Below are 25,302 nucleotides of genomic sequence, written 5' to 3' on the forward strand. Positions count from 1 at the left end.
TATATTTAGTATTTATGAGGTAGCATCAAGACCTTCCACTACAAGTACTCCAGTGTATTTGAACGTTATGTTACCAACTAGTTCCAGTGAAGTACAAGTTTCCATAAACCATTTATTTACACTATAGGCATAATAAAGCTGTTATAATCCGTAGTCTGTTATCTTGGACGTACCAAAAATAGGGTCAAGAGAAAAAAAAAGAAAAAAAAGCTACCATTGGTAAAACTTCCAGAGAAGATAAAAGTGCCTGACACAGTTATAATACACATTAAGGATCGTAATTAATGTAATTCACTTACTCATCAATACTGCTGGTCAAATTGCAAAAGAAGGAATGCGGAAACTTAAGTTTGTTGCTTTTTAATGAATGAAATATATTTCTTAGCCACATTTACTTTCGTCGACATGAAAAACTGTTACAAACAGTGCCAGAACGTAATGTGCATAAATTAATATGCATTAACATAGTCTTCCAAGATAAGCCGAAATCACCATTTCAGATATCAGACAGGTCAAATAATTTAAAGACAATTCCCCGATATTCTGTTCTTTCGGTTTGGCTTTACATCATAAGGTTAACTATCCGGAATCCATTTCTGACCAAGTGAGCTGTAGATTTATTTATTGCAAGCAGAATTCTCAAACTAGTGCTTGGTCAATCTTTTGTTCAAACACACATTAACCCCCAAATTATTATTGTAATATTTATTTTTTTAGAGAAAAAAAAGCTTTCAAAGCAGCTTTGCCCTAATGTAATATTTAAATAACTGGCAACAGGTCTTGCTTGATACAAATTAACATTGGGACCGAAGAGGCAAAAGAAAGAACAATAAACTGTTCAGAAAGACTTTATAGAGCCACTCGAACCAGAAGGTACAAAGCTCAATGTCCTTGAAAAAAATAATTTGGGGCAAAAAAAAAAACTACCAAGTGCTCACTGGCTGTACAGTAGCAGTTGTCTCTGAAGTGCTTTTTTCATTTCTAGCACTTGACATGGAAAGAAATAGAAACATGGCAACAGCTGAAGCAAAGCCAAAACACCGACATTCTTCTCCCCCCTCCTGCTGCTCTTACTCACACTATTGTTGCTAAAGGTATAGTGTGAGGTACAAGGTACGACGAATGAGGAAATAATAAAAATAAAGAATTTTCTTAGAACTTTAAGACGGTGATGAACAAGATGAGTGGAACTGAACACCTGGGAGACTCTTGGGTCTACGGTCGCGTCAATGCTGGTTTGTGTAATGAGAACATTATCTGGAGATGAACAAGGATTCTTAAGACTGCCAGTATGCCTGGTTTCAAAAGGCAAACATGCTGGAGCAAAATTTAGGTGCAACAACCTGAAGACATCACCACCACCACCACCACCAAACCCACCAACCCCCTGCCCCTCCTCCTCCTCCTGCGGCCGCTCTTCCTCTTGTGGATCAGTTCTTGATCACTCCCCCGTCCCCCTCACTCACAAAACGCTTACGTCCTCTGGTGGAGGAAAAAGTTAGAGAAACATGTTACAGACCAATAACCAAAAGAGAGTTGATTCTTATAACCAACAACTTCTGTGTTGTCAATCTAATATTGGTTATTTCTCTGTAGCATTGATGCCCAAAAAATCCAGTTCCAAATCAATGAGCCAAACTATTGTACAGAGTTGCATCATTTTTTTTTTTTAAACATGTTTTGAAGCCACGATAGATTGCCAACTCACCTGGCGGGACATGCATCCCTGAGCAGTTTTGTGATGACAGCCTCCTTGTAGCAAAGGTCCACAAAGGTCTCCATGATGGAGTGGGCATGTGGCACGTCAAGGTTAATTTCTGGGAGCTCATCATAGACGCGCTGGAAACCCTATAAGAGAGTAGAACAGATTGTATAAGTATAAGGTGAAACGGAAATGTGTTTTCATTCGATATGCCGATCATGTCTTTCGTAAAGAAAATTGGGGTTTGAAAAAAAAGGAAACCCGAGGCACTGACCCGGTTCATCTGATCCACAGTGATGAGGCCCGTTTTCCAAAAGGACTGCAGCAGCTTTATCATCATGTGACTGGCCGTGTCTCCTGTTGACTCCAGCACCATCACTACCACCTAAAAGAAAAGCAAAATAAAAGTGTGAAAGACAGACGTGCCCTGCGGTAATCTAATGTCCAGAATCCAACAATAAAAAGTAAACTACAGATATGCAACCTGCACATTTCACCACATGGTGGCAGTGTTTACCGTTTTATTCATTTTCACAATAGAGAGAAGGTGCAGTATTATTATTACTTATGACAAAGTTATTCAATTCGTACAGAGGAATGGCAGTTCGGTTTGTGCCTCCATTTTGCATTGATCAATTTGGGTTGAGCTCTAGAATACATGGAGACAGATGAGACTTTGCCCTGTATTGATGTTATCTTATCGGCATGATGTGGAGGAGAACACGGAGAAGGCCAACTTAGTGAAGTAGGGTAGTACTGTCACACTTCAGTTTTATGCTTAAACCTTTGTTTTTAATGTTTATGGTTTGATTTGGGCATGAGCATGATGGAGCATTATTTGTATTTTAATTCTTGGTGAATATTTAGAAAAGCGCACAGGATACGTAGGTGGTTTCATGGCAGGATAAAAACTAAACCAAAGACCAACACCAACACCATAGACTCAAGTCCTTGATACCTCATAGACCAGCTCGTGGTGGAAGTGGGGGACTTCCAGGTCCCGCAGACAGTGCTCCGCCTCAGACACGTCTCCTGATATCAGGTACTCCTTGAGCAGGAGGTTCATCTGAAACACAAAAATGCACATGCAAATAAGAGGTTGGTTTTTCTGCCTGAAGAGCAAATAAAATATATCTTTAATTGAGTAAGGACAGAACTATGGTCATTGAAGGGGATTGTTTTGCGTGTAAATCCTGCTTATTATAACTCATCTCCTTTGCAGCAACTTTAAAATGTTGCGTAACGAGATTTGCACTTGAAACTCCCACACTATCCAGACCCACGTAGAAGAATAATTGTAAACATTCAAACAAAGACAGGGCCGAAAGCACGTGGGGTGCCAGTGAGAGTATGAACAGAGCGCGTGCGTGTGTGAAATCTGCGGTTAAAGGCCAGTGTGTGTATCCGTGTGGGCCCCTCCCGTGCCCTTGTTTTTGCGATTCCCTCTTTTCAGGGGGAGAAAAGGGCTCTGCTGACACAGCAACATAGTGGAGCCGGTGGCTCTCTAACCAGCATGCACTCTGCCTTCTGTTTACCTTACGTAATGTCAATGAAGAAGCAGAGCTTGTCAATACCAAAACATTGAGCTCAGCGCTTTAATATCGACGCAAGAAGGAGCTATTGAATTTATTATGTCGGGGTTTTTTTTTTTTAAACTGTATTCACGCACCTCTTTGACGAGATGTTTCACGGGTCTCAGGCCTCCACCCACACCCCACACATTGTCCAGACGAACCATCTCCCTCTTCATGGTCAACAGCACTTCGGCACGGTCTAAAGCCACTCTGTAAAAACATATTAAAAATATTTGCACAAAAGTGGGCATACGTCAAGTCTAGTGAGTAACCTAATTGGAAGCTACTGTATATGTATTTAAAGTGCACTCACCTGGCATGCTCACAGTCCACTTTGCCCTTGTAACAGTCCAGGAAAGACATGGGGAGGATGTGGTCCGCTATGGCTCGGGCTACAAACTGGCCCAACATCTGTGAGACGCCAAAACCATTTTTTTTTTTGTCCAATGGGTATAGCATGTGTAGCAATAGGTGACAAAATGCCCGTGTTCTACCTGCGGAGCCTCCGGTGTGTCCAGTATCAGGTCCGGCAGTTCTTTGAGGATCTTGTCGAAGGCACGGGCCATTTCACTTTGTGACAGCATCTTGCCCGACAGGTCGGACAGCAGGCGGGAGGTCAGCTCTCTGTGGCTGGCTTTGCCTTCCAGGGACAGTGACACGGCCAGAGAGGAGAACTCAAACTTATGCGTGCCCAGGTTGAGCCCCTTCAGCAACATCTGACAGGAGGGACGACAAAAACAAAAAAAAAAATGATCTGTGGACGCGAGGCCTCCATCACTTTATTCATCCATCCATCGCTTCTGTGAACAATTCCTGTTCAGCATTCAAGGACACGGATGAGGAAATGCTTCATTTGGAATCGTTTACCTGGACCTCTTTGGTGTCTCCGTGTTCAAAGTACTCCTGTACAATTGGCTTGACCATTTTCTCCAGTTCCTTCTCATCTACCTCAGGCACAACTGTCGCATAAACTGTGTCCCCCTGTGGGAGAACAAACACATCGGCAGTCCATTTAGACACACAAACATGCACATGTCGTTGTCACCAGCCGAGTGCACCTAGAAAATTTGCACTATCAAGGTTTTAAATTCTTATAAAAATGGAATGTTAATTTGGGTAAGAGCTTTTTAAAAGTGGTATTGGTGGTTTTAATGGAACACAAAAAGTGCCCAACTTTAATAGATTAACTACTTTTGGTTTGTTTCTGTGATTACTGACGGATTAGGGGGCAGTAGGAAAGATACTTTAATCGTGCATCGATCGGAAAGGTGAGCTAACGGAGGACATTCAGAAACCCGTCCTCGCCTGCACATGTCCTTTTCCGTACCACTTCGTCCCGGTTCCCGTTTAACATTCTGACATCTTCCCACTACGACATCCAGGGCCAAATCGTATCGGCTTTTCCGAGCGGCTCCCAAGGCCGATATCAACCGACTGAGCAGCAGAAGCTCCGTTCCCACTCTTCATTTAGTCCACCAGAACATTACAGGAGACAAACAAACTCGGCCTGCAGTGTCACACAGACCATTTGCCCGATAAAAGGGGTTAAAGATTGTAAATACTGTTTATTGAGCGGAGACAGGTAGCTTAAAACAGCAGTTTTTTGCCATAGATTATGTTGTGATAAATTTTCTCTCATGTCCTTGAAGTTATTAAAAGCTATCAAAAGGAGTTTGAAGGATTGTGCAATTTGTTTTCAGAGTTTAATCATTATCTCTTACCGTTACTGTATTTTGGCAGCCGCCGTTAGACATCAGCACGTTAGTTTGACATAAGAAATAAAGGGAAGAAAAAGCTGGAAAAAAATTCCCAATTTCTAGACATTTTATATTCCACCTAATTAAAAAAGGTAATTGTTGGTTAAAAGAAGGCAGTATTCTGTGATTAAGACCAGAGGAAAGAAAAGAAAACGTACACTACAGGTATACTAAAAGACAACTGCAGACTCTTACAAGCATCTTTGTTGCATATTATATTTTCTATATCCATTTAATGCCCCATCTAATAATGAGAAACAAAAAGTAAATCACAAAAAAAAAAAAAAAAGAATTTGACTAAAAAAGGCACCGAACACACGTTTTTTGACTCTTCCAAAGACAAATGCATACAGTGAACAGCACATGCCGGCTGTACCCGCTCACCTGAGCAGACTCATCGTAGTTGGGGTCCCTCATATCAGGCTCCTCATCTTCATAAACCATCCCAGCGGCCCCCCAAACTCCTTTACCACCTGCTCCACCTGCATTCAAACCATACAGGCATGGTCACCATTGGGGTTGAGCTAAAAGATGAAAGTGAGGGCCACCAAAACTGGCTCAGGGATTGAAAAGCTGCTCCGGCAGCAGATTTCCATTTCGATTAATTGCTTTTGTCAACAACAACTACATTACATTACCAGTGCTTTATCCATTCTGAATCTGCCAGTCGGCTGTTTTACACCAAAACCGTGCGTTTTTGTAGCGGTTGTTAAAGGGTAAAACCCGCGTTTTAGGCTGCTCGCTACATAGAACTCACTTGCTGGACATCAGGCCCATGGCGGCTCCCTGATGGAGGCAGCTTCCCAAAAAAAAAAAAAAACAACAACAACAGGGCGCCGCATACGACGGAGTCGCTGAAACGTACCTTTCTTTGGCAGGCCTCTGCCTTTTCCCGTCCTGGATTTGCGGTCACTGGTGTTGACTTTCCCCTTCGGACTGTGCGGGTCGCCTCCCGACAGCTCCCCCGACTCGGAGAAGGACTCGCTGGTGGAGTTGCGCGACGAGGACTTGCGCAGGCGGCGCTTGGCTTTGGCTTTGAGTCGGGCCTCGTGCAGGGCTTTCTCCTGAGGGGTCCAGTTGCCGTTCACTTCCGCCTCGTTCAGCAAGTCGTCGTCGACGCTGTAGGGCTGGTTAGCCTCGGCCAGGTTCTCATCGAAAGAGAACACCCCTGTGGTCAGCACAGCCAAACAAATCCATTGATTGAGGCACTTGGATTTTGCGACGAGTGCAAAACACTGCCATAAAAAGGGTTAAAAAAAAACATGCCATCTGAGATCAATGGACGCTAGTCAGGTCACAGTGTACGATATGGCTGAAGGGTCTCAGAATAGGACGGCACGTCTTGTACGTGGATGTCACAAGAAGTGCCGCGGTCAGAAATGGAGCATTTCCCTGCAGCTAGTTTCGGTTTCCAGGCTCTTCTGGAAAGAAAACTCCGGAAAAGCATTTGAAAAGAGGCGGCTATACATTCAACAGTATGAACGGCCAGACAATACAACACCAATACTACAAAAACAAGTCTGTCCCCTTTTACAACTGTAGTAAAGAATACATTAGAAAACTGTTTGAGCTGTTGCTGTACACGAATAAAAATGACACGAGGATTTGGTTTGCACTCAGACATATTTATGATTACCTGGCTCATTGGCTTCGTCTACAATGAAACACTTTACATGGGTGCATTTAGAAAACTGCACATCAAACGTCCCTAAATGAGGAAACGGCAGCACCGTGCGTTACGTTTATCTGGGACATCTTGTGTCAATCGACTTACAAATAATATTCCATAGTGGGTGTGATGAATATACTGTATTATTTAATAATGCGTCTGCCCAGCTTGCTTCTGGCAGGTGTGGAGACCACAACAACAACAACAACAACAGCATGTGGGGCTGGAGTGTCCCTGCAGGCTTGGAAGGAGGGACTGAGCAAAGTGACCCACATGCCGGAGAAATGCTGACACCACTGCTTTCTTTTTTTTTGGGGGATCAGCCCGCAGCAGCCAGGGCTTGACTACATATGGCCTGGTTGGGTCAATGACTGGTCACATGACCTCGCAGTGGGAGAGAAAGAAGGGGGCGGAATGTCTGAGTGTAATGAATACTTACAGTGCTTATGCATGTGCCCAAATGGCAGCAAAGAGGAGGTACGGCCCGGTAGATAACGGGACGTGTGGGCAGTGTGTGTGTGTGTGTGTGTGTGTGTGTGTGTGGGGGGGGGGGGGGGGGGGGTGAAGCTTTCCAACCACAGAAAACATAACAATCTTAAGAAACCAAGCTGCAGCTTGTGTCCTGCAAAAGTACAAAAAGCGAAGGGAAGCGCGTTGGCATGAAGCAGGTCACCACGTCACTGAATTAACCTGTCGCAGTAAAAACAGCACCACACCCGTGTCCTTCAAAACAAATCTGTAAACAGCCAAACGCGTGTCACCTCCTACTCCTCCTCCGTCTCCTTGCCTCATGTTGGCCACGAGGCCTGCCAGCGCAGGGAAAAGAACTAGCCAATGGCAGCGTGCCATATGCACGACCGGCCAATTGGAGACGGGCGGAAAAATGAGAAGGCAGTAAAAAAAAGTTGGCGTTGTGCGCTGGGAGTTGCAAAACAAGCTGCACAAAAAAAAAAAAAAAAAAGTCTTGCTAACAACGGTTTTGTTTTAGTTCAATTTCTTTTCTGAAAAGTTCTCTACAAAATCAAGGTTGGTCTCATAAAGCTACAGCAACCAATAAGCCCACAGCGCACCCACTTAACCAGTTCCTAACCACACGGGCCGGGACCTCTGCCCTACATGGGGCGCAGCCGCGTTCACGCGTTAGGCCTCAACGCCGTCCCAGGGTTTACGAACGAGGGGGTCAGTGGAGCACATTCCTCCTGAGGGACAGTCCTGTACTACAGATGACTTATTTTTGGAGGGAGGCGGGGACGGGACGGGGATGGGGGGGATCTGTCGCATGCAGCAGCGTATTTAAAGTGCTCCTCCACAACAGCGGTTGCACTCGTCTGTGCATCATTTGAAAATTAAGAAAGCGTTTTTTTACATTTGCCTGCTGGAGTTTCTTTGTGCTCGCCTTAAAACCCAAGTTGGAGTTGTGTACTTATGAGCAGGATATTAAACATCTGCTGTGTGCAGAGGGCAAACTTTGACGATAGCAATGTTTGTATGTTTATTCGGTCTGGGAAAAAAATAAAATAAATAAGGATCCTTCTTACAGGTATTAGCTTGGTTATCCTTTGGTGAAAACATATCAGACCCAAATCATGATTTAAGAGTCTATTTACATCGGTCTTTCTTTAAGGAGTTTTTTTATCTAGATTATAGAGAATCTCTGTCAAAATCAAAAAAGTGTTTGGATTTAGATTGTCAAAACAACTTGGCTATTTTTCCGTCTATGAACGCACAGAAAGATAAAATCAAAATGTGCGATGTCCCCTATAAGGTCAAAAGCACCCGTTAACATGTGGGGGACAGTAGACACCCGCTCTACTGCATGAGGCCTGGTGGTGATTATCTGCTGGAGAAGGAGCGGGCGGGGACGCCCGGGCGTTTAACTGCCATTTCATTTAAGGAGACTACAACAACTGTACATAAAAATAAAAAAAACATGTTCAAGACACGTCGCCTAACGTGCTGCGCCTAACACCGATTCACGCCACCGTACAAAAGTGTGCCATTGTGAGCTGGGAACCGGCCAAACATGCTCAACGAATAAAAGTGCAACGGTTTCAACTCGATTTTATTAATGCACAACGTACGCACCATTAAATGGCAAACTTTTTCTGGAGTGATTCCAGGTCCCAGACAAACACGGATAAAGTACACGGGGAGGTGCATGCAGGAGATTGGAGGTACTATAAACTGAAGAGGCTGATAACATGCAGTTGACAGCCAATCATTTCCACTTATCTGCAGTAAAGCAGTTCGCTCAGAGTCCAAACTGAAGATCTGGATGCCAGCGGGCAGTGTGTGCAAGTAGGATTTTAGTTTAACAAAAAAAAAAAAAAGATCTGGCATTGGGTTCCTTCTAAGATGGCTCTAAGGCTTTTATTAACAGCGCCGATCTGTAAACAGGTTTAGCAAGAAATCACAGTAGCGTAGGTCATTGATTTGAAGTCAATTGAAATCGAATTGTGAGATTTAATCTCTGATTTAAGTTTATTCATTCATTCATTCCTTTAAAAGGCAGCAGCAAGAGGGTATTGATTTGAATAACCAACTAAAGCATCGTTTCCTGTCCATAGCTGCAGCATGGCCAAACTTTAGAACCCCAACACTTCACATATTCATGGAGAGATGGTTGCACAGTCTGCAGGGACACACGACTTAAATTCCCGTAGTAGTCGTTTACTTCTATGGTCCATTTGAAATGGTCGACTGACAACACGGCGACCAAATACAGCCGTAACTTTAGTGCCCCTCGGCTACTGTGACTAACAACTATTTGGCTTTCTGCGGTTTTGTTATGCGTTGTTGTCATCTGAAGAGAAGTTACTATTCGGGAACTTCCACAAAAAACATGTGATGGTTTAAAAAAATAAAAATAAAAAATAAAAAGAAAGAAAGAAAATTCTATCATCAGAGCCTTTTTGCAGATATGTCTTTTTTTTTTTACTTGGGAGTTTTCAGTGGCTGGGCCGACATTATAAAGACAATGCTTTAGGCTCTGGTCACTTAATAATAAACTGCAATCAAATGACACAAAGGCAGCCTGTTGATTGGGGGATGATCCATGTTTGAAAAGACATGTGTGCTACACAATGTGGGGTTTACATGTGTATCATACTGGTGACCCACCATGTGTAGAGTCGGTGTTCTCTCGTTTCCCTGAGCACGGACAATAGAGCATCTGATGTGTGTGTGTGTGTGTGTGTTACCACCTCATTAACAGACGCGGGTCAATCGAGCACGAGGGACCATTCTTGAGACAAGTTCACCCAGCAAAGCCCGTCTGCGCACCACAAGCCCGCACGCGCACACACACACACAGGGGCGCGCGCACGTTTAACCAACCACGTGGTGTATCGAGGCATCAGTGTTTTGATCCTAAACGCCACTCGCACCAGCGAAACGTCAATTCGATGCATTAAAAATACATCGGTGTGCTTTGTGAAACTGTTGACCGCACGCGGCCGGAGGGGGATTACGTAAGGCTTTGTGGTCGGATGTGCACGTCGACGTCATCGAGGGAGGAAAGTGACCCGAAGGAAGCGCCCGTCTAAATATTAGAACGCAGACGTCATTCACGCCATGTGCACGTTCGACGGAGGCATTGAATCGTTCGATCCAAAAGGTCGCTTCCGGTTTGTGTCAGTGACGAATCGGGCCCCCGTCGTGTTATTGAAGCGTAAGCGCACAAAAGAAAGACGGAACTTGGCGCTGGAAAGGGGCGTGTGTCGTTACACGGGCTGCGTCTAAATCACCGTTAAATTACAGGGAGCTGAGGGAGCTTTCAAATGGGGCAGAGATGCACGATCGTTTTCACATTGTGCACGAAGTTCAAAAGTGACAGTGTGTAGAAATGCACTCGGCGGTCTGCTCCAGTGTGTGTGTGTGTGTGTGTGTGTGTGTGTGCACACTGCACAACAACAACCAGCCACAGCGGAAGTGAGCAGCGTGGGCTCGTCCAATCACACGCGTGAAAGGGTTAAACATTATTTTTTTTAAAGGCAGTGCAACAACAAAACACCGCAGCAAAGCCTAAAATGAACAAAGAGAATACAAACGACAAAAGGCGCGCGGGTCGTCTTTTGCACGCAGGTGATTAAATGCGTTGCGTCAATGCTCGATGCGATGCGTGTTGTTAAACGGAGCACATGGCGGGGCATGGCGTTGCAGCCCATCCCGTGCAGGGACAATAGACCCAAGGACAGCACTCCAGCCAGGCCCTCCGGCTGCTCGGGGGGGGGGGTGTCACCGTGCACATGAAGCGGGGGGGCTGAATCAGATTAACTCACCGTCGACTTTGGCAGCGGAGGACCACGTATCCACTTCGGTCGCCATGGCGCTCTCCAAATGCTCGATTTAAAAAAAAAGAAAGAAAGAAGGAGAAATCCTCACGGGGGGAGCTTCTCCTGTCGAGGTTCAGCTGCAACAAATCGCTCCCTCTGCTCCCGAAAAGCAGCAGACGACCGTCTCCACAACGAGGTGTTCCGTGGAAACCGCGAGTCCAGAAGCCTTTTGCGTTTTTCGTGCAGCGCGGTTATCAATGGCAGAAAACACGATTAATTATATGGAATAACAAAGCGAGCCACTGCAATAGAACCGAGGAGTGAAACGACGGGGGTTTTAGCGCTCTTGACCTCAACTTAAGGCTGAGGAGAAGGAATAGCTGGACGTGGAGCGTAAAGTAGGTTAACTAGTCGCAGAGCATTTCAGCGAACAACCTGCAAGATAAACAAAGTCTGTTTTTAACTTTGCAGGAGCGAACGGGGTGAAGTCACGTGAACAAAACGCGGCCGGTGAGTGGTGCGTAGAGGGGGTGGGAGCTGGTCGGTTCTGGCCAATCAGAGAGCACTACAGGACCGACACGTCTCTTCTCCATTAACTAGTCTGCTGGATTAAAATATGTCCCAAAATGGGCTTTTTTATGTATACATGTATATTGGCCAAGTACATTTTAACTTTATATATGCCGGTTTATGGCCCATAAGGGTTACAGTCCATTCAAAACAATCCTACTTTTTGGTTGGCAATTGCTGTAAAAAACGTGGCCATCTGGATGTGTCTTTTGTTGGCTTTATTTTACATTACGCATTTTCAAATTGTATTTGTTTAAGGCAATACACAGTTAGCCTAGGGTTTAAGATGTTCTTTATTTGTATCTGGTTTGGGACTGTTTCCCAGCTCATCAATACCTCATAATAAGGCAAACATGGCACGAAAATACTTAAAAAGGAAATTACTAATAAAGACAGGCTTAATTCAAAAGGACTAATACAAATTAATTGGTTATACACGCCAAAACTGGATCCTTTTTTAAAATATTTTTGTCGTACAAGCTTATACCACCAGATGGAGCTGAAAAACATGTGCAGCTAAATCAAATAATGGCCAATAAGCATTTAGGTGCCCTTGGTATTGAGCAGCAAACTGTTTTTTTTGTAAATAAGTCCAGTAAATATGGGGCACAATCAATGTTTTTGACACACAAAAAATACCAGGTTCATAACACCCATGGCGTATAAATAGTCACATCAGCCAATATTAAATCCCTGATTCTTTCACTGTGAGAGCAATCTGTACGTAGCTTCTCATCTTGCTGTGTTACGTGATTGAAGAAAAATCCATGTAAGAATATCCATCAAGATGAAATAATGAAGGTCTTCAATATACATTTTGAAAGAAGGATCCCTCTGCAAGGCAGACTTTAAGTTTATGAAGAATACATTTAATTCTGGAGCCCACCAATGGTTACGAAGGCCGAGGGCAGGAGCCTGTTTGGAAATCCAGCCCTGATAATAATAGGTAAGATAATAATTCTAAAATAAATTCTTTTGACGTTTTCTGCTCCGCTCATTTAATTCGAGTGAGAGGAGCAATGAGAACGGTAATGATCCTTCCACAGGTTCACCTACGGAAACCTTTTTACGACTTTTTCTCAGTCTAGATAGTCAAGTTTGAACATATGCCTTGCCTTGTGGTCGGTATATTGCTCGACAACAAAAGACTGCCAATATTCTCCTACTGCAAGTTGTATTTGTCATCAGTGCTATCAGCTACACGCAATCACACATTTCAAACTATTTCTTGCTTTTACTCGTGAAAAGATGAAGCTTTCCCTGAGATCTTTGCTTAATGATTCATCGTGAGTCACACTGACAGCGACTAATGAGTGGGTGTCTTTAGCTCCTTCCTTGCTTAGATAATTCAGTGTATTTGCTGTTTTCCAAAGCAGAATATTGTTTGCAGCCATGGAGATATAAGAGCCTCAACCATGGCTGTGTATAATGTTCACAAAAGTACACGCATGTATTTGGTAGCACTTGTTAGCATTTATTTTGACACAAAATCCACAGTTTTTGTTGAATAAAGTAGAATAATTATCAATGGCAGTATGGTAGATTCCCAATGAATATCAATGAAAAATCTCAAATTGAGGAAACCTAAATACAACGCAACATTCTGGAAAAAAGCACCAGAGTATGTGAAACCAAACAAATATATATAAAAATGTAAGGATTTTACATCAAAGTATGCATCACACGTCTCTATTTTACACGCCAAGATACAAAATGAACATGACACATGAAATAAAAACGTTTGGATTTTTATATTGACAAATATCAACAACAATCAACTTTGGCCTCATAATAAGCGACAATGATTCAACACCACAACACCGCCGACAATAAGTCTCTCACTCATGCGTACAACACACCGAAGGGCTGCAGGTAGGATTGCACAAGGATACCCTCAAAGAACACCACGATCTGTAGCAATAATAATCTGAACGATGTCACACACCATCACATAACGATACCTCTAGAAATCCTGCTGTCTCACAGCTGCAGGAGGAAAAGGACCAACAAATATATTCCCTAAACACGTTATGTTACTTTTCCTGGCAAACGTTTTCAGCCGTGCCAAGATGGGCCCGTTTTTCTTTTCTATTCTTTAATTCTTGGCGTTACAAAATAAAAGTCAATAGAAATATAGAGTAAATACTATCTTGATAAGGAGAAGTAAACAGTCCTTTGCAGTCAAAACTCAGCGAGGTAACAGTCTTATATCAGGCCTTGGCCTTATGTGGCGATGAGTGTTGAGTTTGGGCGTTTAGTCTGTACTAGCTGATAACAATGCAAAAGAATATCAAACCAGATCAATACACACAGAAGTCCGATCAGTTTGGCTTCGATGTAAAATCAGTGCTGGGGTAAAACTACACTGTTTGTGCCACATGTGTTAGGATTACATTCAAGTCAAAACTAAATATTTTCAAAAATCCATAAGGTCATTTTACAACACTTTCAGAATCAAAAAGAAAACTATCCTTTGGATGTAACTATAGGTATTGCAATGTTGTTGCACAATATCTATTAATCCCTTCAGAAGCTCTTCATATTCATGATTATGTTTATTATTGTAGAATGACACTTTGTATTATGTCCAACTTCATACCACAAATTCATGAAGACTAGATCTAGTTGCTGTCAAAAAAAGGCCCCAAAAATAAATAAGTAATCTTTACAATGACATTTTGAAGACCTTCATTTCTGCAATTAAATTCACTGACAAAACACGTACAACACAAAAATGGATAACTCTTCCATTTGTTCTAATTGTGAATTGAAATTTCTAACAAATCATCATGGTGCATATGATATATAAGAAAAGGGAACTCACTTTATATTTCCCCCGAATCCAGCTGCCAACATATTGTTTCCCTCCTGTGTATTGATGAAAAGGAAACATATTTGGCCTCAATATAAACAAGAAGATATCTTTTAAGACCAAAGAGATGCATTTGCAAGATGGTATAAAACAGAAATAGAAAGGAAGATCAATATAGCAAAAAGAACACACAAAAGAAGTCCATGACTCGTGTCATAAAAAGTGGATCAAGTTACAATTGGAAAATGGCATCAAACTCTAATATCAAATTATACCAGAGGAGTTCAGATGGAAATAGCTTCAGAATCAGAAGCTTCAGAAACCGGTCAATCCGAGTCAATCCGATAATCAGGAGTTTGCACTTGTGCGAAACGTTAAAACAAAGACATTGAAAATGAAGCGATATGTACAATCGAGGGTCTTCGCCCAGCACAGCTCACGGATCGATTCTAAAGAGGTAAATGTCTTTTCACAACAGTTTGTTTCCTATCAACTAGCATGAACTAGAGTAAGGAAAAAGGTGTGAACACTATTGCTAAATACTATTTTTGCGAGTCTCACATGTACTTCGTACTGTGTATATTTTATAAAGAGACTGCTAAGCACTGTTATAAAATGTTTCCCCCTTTTGACGCACGACTTTACACAATTTACAGAAAACACACGCGCACACACACTCGCATAGCAGCAGTGAACTATAGAATGCCTAACAGAAAGTCTATCTTCACCTAGGCACCGTACACTTTGATAAACATACATTAGCTAGAACTAGTGAGGGAAATAACAGTGCAATCTTTAGCCAAGAAATGTACAGTAGCCGAACAGGGTATCATGTTGATGTGTTCAGAGAGTGAACCATCTCCCATCAGAGTGCCAACCACCCTGGGACGCGCCTCTGAGTCGCTGCAAAGGAGCTTAGAGGATGTCTAAATGATCTTCATCACAAACCAAAGCCTGCTCCCTAAACGCGCAATATGTGTCTGTGACAAATAAAGGTGTTATCAAGCCGATCCGTCGCTTTCTGTCCGCGTAGCCATAAAGACAATTAAATTGGCTTTGCACGTAGCCAGGGACACAAAGCTGGACTCAATTAAACACCGAGACGTTTGTCTCACAATAGCTACAGTAAAACAGAACACGTACAAAAATGGGATTGGAAACCTTCTTATTATTGTCTGAATCTTGTTCTATGCTTCAGAGTAAATTAGACACGTGTGCTATTCCCGCTGCCAACACCGGGATCAGCTGACCGTACAAAATCAGGATCAACATTTAGAGAAAAGCATTCAACTCTCAGAAGTGACCACCTTTCAAGCCACTGCTATATCTATTGCTGACTTAAAACCACAACCTCGTACATTTACGTTTTCCCCGATATTGATATTTCAATAGCAAAACGCGACAGACGGAAAATCACAACGGGGACTTCATTTGACGGCGTCTTCTCCAAATCCACAGCCGGCAGATTGTGTGGCCTCGCTTCTCCAGAGGTTCTCGGTCAAAGCTATAAAAATGATCCGTAAACAATTGAAGTGTACCATTTTGTTGTGATGCATAACCTTTTACATTCATAATCAGTGTTGCGATTAGGCTTCGTGTTTCTGCCTCGGGGGAAATCGCAACAGTCGGATTCACGCTGACCTGCAAAAATGGCAACGACCACCCCGAAACTTGTTCAAACACATCAAATCCAAAGTCAAACAGTCATTTCATTGTACGCTATAATCATGTAACAGTCTCAAACAACAAGGTATAATCAGAAGACCATTGTAAAGCTTTGCCATCCACACATTTCAACGAACGTTTGCACCCCTTTTCTTTCAGGGAGCAACACAAGACACAATGCAGACAAGTAACACCTCCTGGATCGGTCAGAATCGTCCCCTTCTTATTTCCTCTAAAACAGAGAGAAGAAGGCTGGTGAATGCAATAAAATTCACCCCACGACAAAAAGGTCACAGGTTCGACCAAGTCATGTTCAATGGTTGTGAACCTCTTCATAAAGAACAAAGTTAATCAAGATAATGCAACGCGATCCAGACACAATTAGTCGGAGCTGCTCATTTGAAAAGGAATTGCTCTGTGATTATTTTCATATTTGTATCAATAAAAAAAAGTAAGTAGGTCTAGTAGTCTCGTTCAATGCTGCTGATTTATGTGACTTAGTCTATCTCAACCTTTACATTACGTGACCCTTTAAAGTGAAAATGTTGTGACTCCACCACATATTGAACAGGGCAGCAAAATATTTATTTTTGCTTCTGAAATTAATTCATTCTTAAATGCCCCCAGAGGTAAAACTATACACCATGTCACATAAAAAAAAATAGAGAGAGAATAGAAGAACCTGTTTGTTTCTTCTTTCTTAAAAGGTTTTTCATCGTTGCCCCTCTGACTCATTTAGTGACCCACAGGTTGGGAACCCAAGGAGCTGGCGGCTGGATGTTGGCACGGAGCCACTGGTAGAAAATTATTTGCTGTGCATGTGGCAAAATGGAAACAGAGAAAAGGCCATTTATTAGCATCTTATTCCTTAAGAGAAAAGATATTTCTCTGAGCCCAAAATCACAAATAAATTAACCACAGAGTTAAACTTTCATGTGTGTCGCTTGCTCTTGGAGTTTCTCATTTGAATACAGGAGTGAGAATCCATTAAGTATCCTGTCCCTGACCATTTAAAGCAAGACCTGCAAGATCTTTCCCCCGCTAGCCTTCTATCTGCGAGAGTGCTACCGAGCAAAAAAAAAACATCCACATTTTCCCTCCTTTTTCGACTCCATCCCCAAGGCTGCGAGCTTACGAGGACTCCGCGGCGTTGGCGGCGCCGCCCGTCTTCCGGCCGATGCCGGGGGAGGGAGAGATGCGGCCGCGCTGCCCGGCGCCCTGTAGCGGTGACGCAGCTCTGAGGGAACAGTCCGCGCTGTCGTGCAGCACGTCTGCACCGTCCTCCTCCTTCACGGCCTCTTTTCCTCCCCTCCCAAAAGGCCCCTTCCGGGGTTCCTCATTCTCTTGTTCCTCTCTCTTCACGTGGCAGCGACACACTTCGATGCCCGAATCCCCCGTTAGCCGCCGATGCCGAAAATGATCCTCCTCCTCCTCCTCGTCTTCTTCCTCTTCTTCTTCTTCCTCTTCTTCTCTGCAATGTGTAAAAACAGCCACATTGGACGAGAAAAGGGCCTGTTTTGGGGGAGACGTAGTGGACCTGGGAGCTGGAGCCTCTTCTTCTCTCTCCCTCTGAATGGCTACGGCGCCGAGCGGGTCCGACAGGACCAGGGGATGGACCTGACCGGAAGGAATGGAAGATAGCAGAATGAAGGGAGAGAGCGGGAGGAGGGGAGGGTGCGGAGGGCGAGAGTGTGAAGGAAGAGAGAGAGGTGGCGCTGTGGACGGCACTCCTTCGCCGCCGCCGTCGGACGGTCGCCTCTGTGCCGCCACGACGTCTGGAGCGGCCGCGGGAACCACGTCGGCCGGAGCTTGCGATGAAGGTGCGGCGGTGGAAGCCGGCGCAAAGTTGGCCCCAAACCTGGACATGAGCGCACAGTCGCCGCCCGCCTCGCTGGGCGTGGAGATGTGGCTGCTGTCATACGTCTCGTCGGTGACCTGGACGGAGAAGGAGGTGCTGCAGGGGGAGGTGAGGGAGCAGGACTCGCAGGAGCAGCTGGTGTAGTTGTCAGAGCTCTGGGAGGAAGTCAGTCCGCTGGGACCGGGGCCCAGGTACGGAGGGCAGGGGTGACGGTGGTGGTGGTGATGGGGGTAAGGGGAGCTGGGACCCCCCATGGCGCCACCCTGCAGGGCGAAGACGGAGCTGTAAGGCGGAGGAGGGGTGCTGGGCTGCGCCGCCACCTCCTCGTAGGAGGGCAACTTGAAGGAAGCCAGAAAACCTGCGGCAAAAGCAATCCTGCAGATCAGCTCAGGTTTAAGGTTAAAGGTCAAAACACAGGTCTGACCTGCTGCTCCCTTACGAAACCGCCCCGACCCCCCGAGGTCGTCTGGGACGGGTCTCCTTTCTGCTCCCAGTCAGAACCCAACGTGGAGAACATATCTAATATTTATTCTTACCCCATTTAATACACCAGCATGATTTTAAAAATCCTCGCGCTCTGTAGTTCCCCTGATAGTAGACCTACACAATGAAAAATAGAATAAAATATGCGAGATGAAGTAACACAGATGAACCTACTGAGGTCCAGCATGGAGGAAGGGTAGTTGCAGGCTCCGTTATACGCGATCAGATTGATCTCCCTCTGTCTCTGCTGCTGTTGGATCCTCAGCTTGGCCCGGCGGTGACGGTAAGCACAGAAGCAGCTGAAGAGGATCAGCATCGTCCACAACAGCCAGAACCCTGCAGAGAACAGGAAGTGAAACCCAACAGAATTATTTAGCATAAAGTAAAAGTTTTAAGACTGCGTAGACTGTTTTAAAACATCAATAAAGCAGGTTTTGGTGATTATGTTTTCCTTAATAATGTCTATTTTCCAAAACCTGCTGTAGTGTTTAAAATTAATTTGTCAGTCTTGATATTTTCACCATGATATAACATTTCTGGCAGCATGTTTTAGGAAACCAATTAATTTCAGTAAAGAATTTGCTGCTTTTTCCTGTTGGTATGAAAAGTCCAAAGTATTAAGATTATAGAATAAAAGGATAACTAATAAGTGCAGTTTTTTATTTTAGTGACGCACACTATAGGGGCAAAGGATAAATCCTCTGGTGTCATAGTAATTATTTACTTAACCCTTAACTTTATCAGTAGATGTTCAATGTTGCTGTGATCTGACCGAGAAAAACAAACATTTTCAGATGTCATTCACTCAGGTGACTATTAAGATCAGATTTCAATAGTTAGCATTCTAATATGCAGCATAAAAACTGTTGTTTGTTGTATATGGGTGTAAAAACTAATTAAACTAGTATAAAAACTACAATGAAAGGTAATGTGAGGGAGAAGTCCCAATAGGTTGAATTAAGTCAAGTACCAAAATGTCATAATGTGAATATTTTTAAACATGTTCTGATGGACAACTACACCATTGACAGGCAACCTCTGCAAGGCAGATGTTTGAGATCTTATGACAAACAGTGATTCCCTCCACTTGACTCACACCAGAGTTCATAATAGTAGGTGCAGCAGCCCGTCTCTCCGCAGCAGTGCCCCGTTTCACACAGGTACCCTGGACTGCTGTTTACCCCGGGACAGTACTTCGGACTGACCACCGGCAGGCTACCAGAACCCCCCCGCTGCTTCACCACCTAGTGAACACAACACAGGGTTACACATCACCACCCGTGGAACACAATGTTACTGCAAAGATGAAGTGCTAATGTTTGGTATCTCCCTGGTATGGACACGGTGTTCCCGTTTGATAGGCGACAGCATGAGCGTGAGAATAAACGATGTCCCCTCACGAAATGATTAAATTAAATTACATCCGTATCATCTTTTCATCGTTTTTCTTTTTCGCAAATGAGCCACCACCATGACGACCGAGCATACTCTTCTTCTGTTGAATGTCCTCATTTCTGATAAATTTCTGAAAAATATCCTAAACAACTTGCCTTAATGGATTAAATCAATATGTAAATGACATCTGTGAAAGCAGCACAACGTTTGTATGTTTCATGAACTTTTTTGGTCATTTTTATCTCTAGGTTTTCTTTTTTAAATACATTTTTTATTTCCTTTGAATAATTGAAAAAGTCGGTTTTGTCCCACGCAGCACATACAGTTGGCTTATTATATTTTGTTCCTGCATGTAAAGCACTTTGAGTTTGCATGTACGGACGTAGAAGGACTATAGAAATAGAGCTGCCATTTCCTCCATCAGGCTCTAGCTGTTACATGCTCCACTACCCTCACCGGCGAGTCGCTCCGTCTGCCGCTTAGTCTACAGCCTAATATTGAGCATCAATATTAAAATATTGATTCGTTTTTAGCTTTAATACTATTTTGTGAGATAGTGTGCTTAACGGCAGCTGTGCATCAATGATAATCAAAGAAATATCACACCTTATTAACTGTGCGCATGTCAACCTCCTTCTGAGAAACAGCCACCTAAAAGGAGGAATTGAAAGACGTGCGTGAATCTTACGGTTGCATCTTAATCATCGGCGAGTCAGTGCGAGGGAGAGAACTAATAACAGATATCGACGTCATGAAAAGCAGTCAAATTTCAATGCTCGGGGAGCAAAATCAAGATGACCTCAGCAAAACCATAAACCAAAACAATACAGCAAGAAGAGGATTCTGTTACGTACATAGTAACCTCACATGACAGAGATAGAGAAGTACTAAAAAATATTTATGCATTGCCATGGCAACCCCTTGTGGTTATGCTTAGGGGTTGTCTTTTTTTTTTTACTCTTGTGGACAATGTTTTTCTACTATCCAGTGTTATGAAATGTTCAGAGGTGGTTGAAGGTCGAGCTCCCTACCGTAGCAGCCTCAGTTCCATCCAGCCCCTGCAGTGATATGGTCATCTGGTGAAAGACAGAGATGTGAAACGGTTACACAGCGGCAGGAGAAATGATGTATTGTTAAAAGGAAGAAAGAAACAGAGGATCGACGCTACAAGATTTTTAAAAAATGACACGGGCACATGCTTCAAAAAAACAAAATCATTTCGCGTTGTCATTCTAGTGACCAAGCGGGACAATAAGGGCCACTAAACACATTTTCCGGACTGAGGACGCCGGTTACCCGACACTGCTGCTCTTCAAGGAACCCAGAAGGTCAACGGCTTTTTAACTAAACCTGTTTCTGCTCGGTGGCTCGAGATAGCAGAAAGAATCGATTCCCTCCCTTTCAAACTGACACATGCACACGCACACGTGCACACCTCTCTAAAACTGTGACTAATAATGACAATTAACCGTTATGTCTATAAAATGCAGGGATACAAAAAGAGAAACCGAAAGATAGTCATTTTACAATTATTTGTAGAAGCAGATTAATGACTTTCTTTTCTGTTGTTAGCCATTAAAACATTTGACCAGATCTTGTCATTTTAAAAGAATATAAGTTGTCCTCCGGCCTATGAGGAAATCTGCAAGCAAATACGCACCATTAGTAAATGTAATAAGGAGAGGAAATAAAAATATAATTCTGTAATAGTCCAGATATGAAAACTCTTTGTCGCTCTCGCCTCTGTAAATGTCATTCCGACCCAGAGTGAGGAAAAGTGAGATATGCCTGTGTGTGTGTGTGTGTGTGTGCTGCTGGGGCCCCTTTCAAAAACAATGTGAAGGTACTGTAGCCATATAAACAAGACCTCCTTTGTTAACAACTGGCTGCTGGTTACGTACGTAGTCAGCAGTGTGTGTGTGTGTGTGTGTGTGTGTGTGTGTGTGTGTGTGTGTGTGTGTGTGTGTGTGTGTGTGCGTGCATACATGCCATTGCACTCACGGGTTTGAGTCATTAAAATGACTTTTTTTTAAAGTAACAAAAGACAATGGGCTAAAAAATGTGACAGGCAGCTCCGCACACTGCTTTGAGATGTCAGTCAGCGTAGATAATCGTACTGTATTCCATTACATGTCATTGTAGTTTGCATCTGTGCAGCGCGTACTGCGTTACGCACCATTACACATTACCAAGGACATACTTGCAGATCAAACTAATTAGTTTCCAAAAAGTTGTCCGATGTCCAGCAATGCCACGTGGCCGTGAACACACCATCGACACAGACGGGGCTTTCATTTACATGGTTCAATTATTTACAATGCTTGAGTTTAGGTGTCGCTGTAATATTTTTACCTTTTTTAGAAAACAGTGCTTGAATCTGTTTTCTAACCGATCTGAGCGAGCATGTCAGCTCTGGGTACAATGTAGTTTTTATTCCCCGGTGCTTAAGACATGTTTTGTTTGTTGACCACAAAAGCATCAGAAGGAATCTGTGTTCATCGCGAGCGTTCATAAAGGGCCAACGATTCTGAATGATGTAGTCGTTGCTGTTTGTCGGCTACGTTGCGATGGTTAGATACATTTCAATAAGACATTCTTTAAATACTCTTTTGTTCTCTGACATGTGAAGACCGCCTCAAAGGAACCCAACGGAAAAGTCATGCAAGTGTATTCAGCTTGTCAAGTACATCCTCGGCGGTGTCATAAGTCAGCTTTTTATATTGCAGTTTTCAAGAGAGAGCTGAGTTCCTGTGGTGAGCCCACCACACGGGACAGAACACGCACACGGGTGTGAGGTGATCATTCACACTTCCCCACAGACCACAGACTAACCGAAAGTGATTTCCACCCCTGGGAGTCTACGGGTCGGAATAGCGTGACAGCCGACATGCACCATCGCGAACTCCATCCGAGATCACGTGAGACCCGTGAAGAACATGCCGGTTTGCGTGTGTAAGACTTTGAGGCTTCCACGCAGACCTAAAAATGATGAGGGAGGGAACTATGGAGGCAGACTGTGCATGGCTGTAAAAGTATGACCATTTAAGTTCAAGTTAAATGATAAAACTGGCATGAAAATCAGATGAGTATAAGGCGAGGTAAGAACTCCTCTGACTGTGATGGAGACTGTTGGAAGCTCCATCTTTATGTGAGGACTGTAACACCGCTAGAACTCATTTATTTTACTAGAATACAGAAAATCAGTGCCAAGAACTTCACACAATCTTAGACTAAAAAAATGTATTGGGGGGTATTGTATTATTTTTGAACTGTTAATTTCTTGATGACACATTACAATTTAGAAATACTGCACATCATTATGATGCAAACACAGCAAATATAAAATTGAGAATTTGATTTGAAAATACAATTTCCTCTCCTTACAAGACTGTGTTGAATGTTATTTTTACCTGCCACAATGACTAGCTGTACAGATGTTAAAATAGATGCAAGTGATTGTATTTGTGTGCTGTAAGTGTCCTTTATAAATACAGGTGTATCATCCGGATTATTATCCGCCAACAACAACGGGCTTGAAAGAAACATCATCCTCTGATTTATCAGGCTGCTGGTCTGACAGTGGAAGCTCTTTTAGTCGAGCTTGCATAAATTAAAGTTAAATCTTTGGTGCACTACGACACATTTAGTAAGCTACTTTGCTTCTAACTACACATCTATAATTGCAGTAATAGCCGCACAAGTCAACAGTTTGCAAACTACGTATGATGTCAATACTATATAACATTCCTTAAGCACTCACAGGATTAACTGTGGTATCCTCTGCATAAAGAATTGGCGTTTAGTGACCTTGCATTTTTAAATATTTGTCAACTATTCACATGAGAGCAAAAGGCACTAGAGGGGCCCTGCTCCTATCAACTGTGCGTTAACAGCATCAATTAAAACGTAAAATCAAATCACAATTACAATCCAAACCACACCAGACGGTAAAGTAATGATGCAACAAATGCACCTTTTCTCCTCGAGAAACACGTCAAAAAGGGAAGGGGGGAACAAGTACAACCACTCAAAATGAAGGAACGAGAAGACAGCTGGGCACCGAAGGCCACTGTTTGTCAACAACTGCGCATACCAGAGGGAAGCATGTTGCTCTGCGGAACGAGCCCAGCTGCTGGCAGCAATGTTTACGTCAAAGGAAAACGCCGTGCGGCGCATTACCTCCTCAGCCTTCAGCCCGAGGCAGAATGTCAGCGTTTTCTCTGGATCCATGGCGAGAGCTCGGTGCCAAGCTAAGCAGAGAAAATGCACGTGCAGAAGGAGGGATGTTATTGTGCTAAGCGCCCATCGCCGCTGTCCCACTCCGCAGACTCGGCGCGGCCTCTCCATCCGCCATTGCCCGGACAGACGGGCGCACGCACGGACGGACGCGCCTCCCGGACTCCGCAGAAACACTCCGGCGTCCCGGGCCCGGGTTTCTGGGGTAATTTACGGACTGGGGGGGGGGGCTCTATCTGCAGCCTGCAGTAGTGAAACGAGGAATGTTTTACTCTTTGTGCTCGCGGTCGGGGTCGGAGACGTGCATGATGTCACGCTTCTCCAGCCCCCGAAGTGCTTGTATGGGAGCGTCGCGGCTTTGATTGGCCGGAGCTCCCAGCAACAGCCGCGCGCAGGCTGCTCGGTCGCGGTGTTTTTCACGCACGGTTCGTACCGTTGCCTGATTTACGACTGAAGACAATGCTTGAAGATACACATCTATTTTTTTGAAAAAAATCTATGGTATTTAGAATATGCATTTGCGCATCAAGCGTAAAACCAATGAAAGAAGTTAATCCGGAGTTGCTTAAAGTTTAGCTGAAAATGCACATTACAATACTCCACTGCAAGTAAAACCCGAATAAAAGATTAGTAAGAAGAGAAGTGAAACATGTAAAGAACGTAGCATTTTATCAAAAATGCTGCCACTAGTTTCATTATTTGACAACCATTGCCTGTGGTTAATAAAATGCATTAATTCCTCCACTAGGACAACTGACTCCGCACCACCAATTTTCAGGAGAGATGACCCCCACTACAGAGTCTTTACTGTCCCCTCTCTCCTCCTCGTTTCCTTTTCCTTCCTTCTCCACCTGTGGCACACGTCCGATCACCCGTACCCACATCACTTCATCCCTCCACCCATACCCAACAGCCCTTCATCCCTCCACCCGTACCCAACGTCCCTTCATCCCTCCACCCGTACCCAATGTCACTTCATCCCTCCATCCCTCCACCCGTACCCAACGTCCCTTCATCCCTCTGCAAACAGGAGACATTGTCAAAACCCGAGTGCTGGTAGTCGACCTCGAATGTAGACGATCACCTTTGTCCCCACAAGATTGTAAAAATCGACGCACAAACATCTTGATTATCAAATGACCCAGAACACAATGTACGTTTCTGTAGTTCTAAGATGGAAAATTATTGCAATGTCTCCAACACTACGTTACTTCATATCTTTTCTGGTCTATTTTTGTCGTCGTCTTAAAAAATGAAAACTAGGAGCTACCAAATTGAACAGTGAGTTACATTTAACAGAACTCTGA

General features: G+C 43.7%; 2 protein-coding genes across 5 annotated transcripts; both read right to left on the bottom strand.

Moving 5' to 3' along the window:
* Positions 1–344: 344 nt before the first annotated feature.
* Positions 345–11,475, bottom strand: pdcd4a (programmed cell death 4a). Its single transcript, XM_040187708.2, has 11 exons — positions 10,983–11,475; positions 5,899–6,201; positions 5,418–5,515; positions 4,144–4,257; positions 3,771–3,992; positions 3,590–3,687; positions 3,372–3,486; positions 2,661–2,768; positions 1,977–2,087; positions 1,709–1,848; positions 345–1,482 (listed from the first exon to the last, which is right to left on the bottom strand). Exons 1-11 carry the CDS (start codon positions 11,026–11,028, stop codon positions 1,431–1,433), a joined length of 1,407 nt encoding a protein of 468 aa, XP_040043642.2. The 5' UTR covers positions 11,029–11,475; the 3' UTR covers positions 345–1,430.
* Positions 11,476–12,999: 1,524 nt separating this feature from the next.
* LOC120825859 (uncharacterized) lies at positions 13,000–24,338 on the bottom strand. Of its 4 annotated transcripts, none has more exons than XM_040187706.2 (6): positions 23,939–24,338; positions 20,791–20,835; positions 20,366–20,410; positions 19,461–19,608; positions 18,539–18,700; positions 13,000–18,239 (listed from the first exon to the last, which is right to left on the bottom strand). In XM_040187706.2, the coding sequence occupies exons 1-6, from the start codon at positions 24,104–24,106 to the stop codon at positions 17,155–17,157; spliced, it is 1,653 nt and encodes a 550-aa protein (XP_040043640.2). In that variant the 5' UTR covers positions 24,107–24,338; the 3' UTR covers positions 13,000–17,154. The 4 variants fall into 4 exon arrangements, with proteins under 4 accessions (XP_040043640.2, XP_077965195.1, XP_077965198.1 ...); XM_078109069.1 differs by lacking the exon at positions 23,939–24,338 and adding an exon at positions 21,420–21,544; XM_078109072.1 differs by lacking the exon at positions 20,366–20,410 and having other exon boundaries at positions 23,939–24,324.
* Positions 24,339–25,302: the final 964 nt, after the last annotated feature.

The sequence above is a fragment of the Gasterosteus aculeatus genome, chromosome 9 (genome assembly GCF_964276395.1).
Source record: "Gasterosteus aculeatus chromosome 9, fGasAcu3.hap1.1, whole genome shotgun sequence".
Lineage (NCBI taxonomy): Eukaryota > Metazoa > Chordata > Actinopteri > Perciformes > Gasterosteidae > Gasterosteus > Gasterosteus aculeatus.

Excerpts from the sequence above, each read along its gene's own strand:
- LOC120825859 (XM_040187706.2), bottom strand. The coding sequence starts at position 24,106 with ATGGAGAGGCCGCGCCGAGTCTGCGGAGTGGGACAGCGGCGATGGGCG. Across the intron at positions 18,701-19,460 it reads CTACTATTATGAACTCTGGT|GGTTCTGGCTGTTGTGGACG; the intron begins GTGAGTCAAGTG and ends TGTTCTCTGCAG. Across the intron at positions 18,240-18,538 it reads TTCCTCCATGCTGGACCTCA|GTTTTCTGGCTTCCTTCAAG; the intron begins GTAGGTTCATCT and ends CTTTTGCCGCAG.
- pdcd4a (XM_040187708.2), bottom strand. The coding sequence starts at position 11,028 with ATGGCGACCGAAGTGGATACGTGGTCCTCCGCTGCCAAAGTCGACG. Across the intron at positions 4,258-5,417 it reads ACTACGATGAGTCTGCTCAG|GGGGACACAGTTTATGCGAC; the intron begins GTGAGCGGGTAC and ends GTTCTCCCACAG. Across the intron at positions 1,483-1,708 it reads AGGGATGCATGTCCCGCCAG|AGGACGTAAGCGTTTTGTGA; the intron begins GTGAGTTGGCAA and ends TTCCTCCACCAG.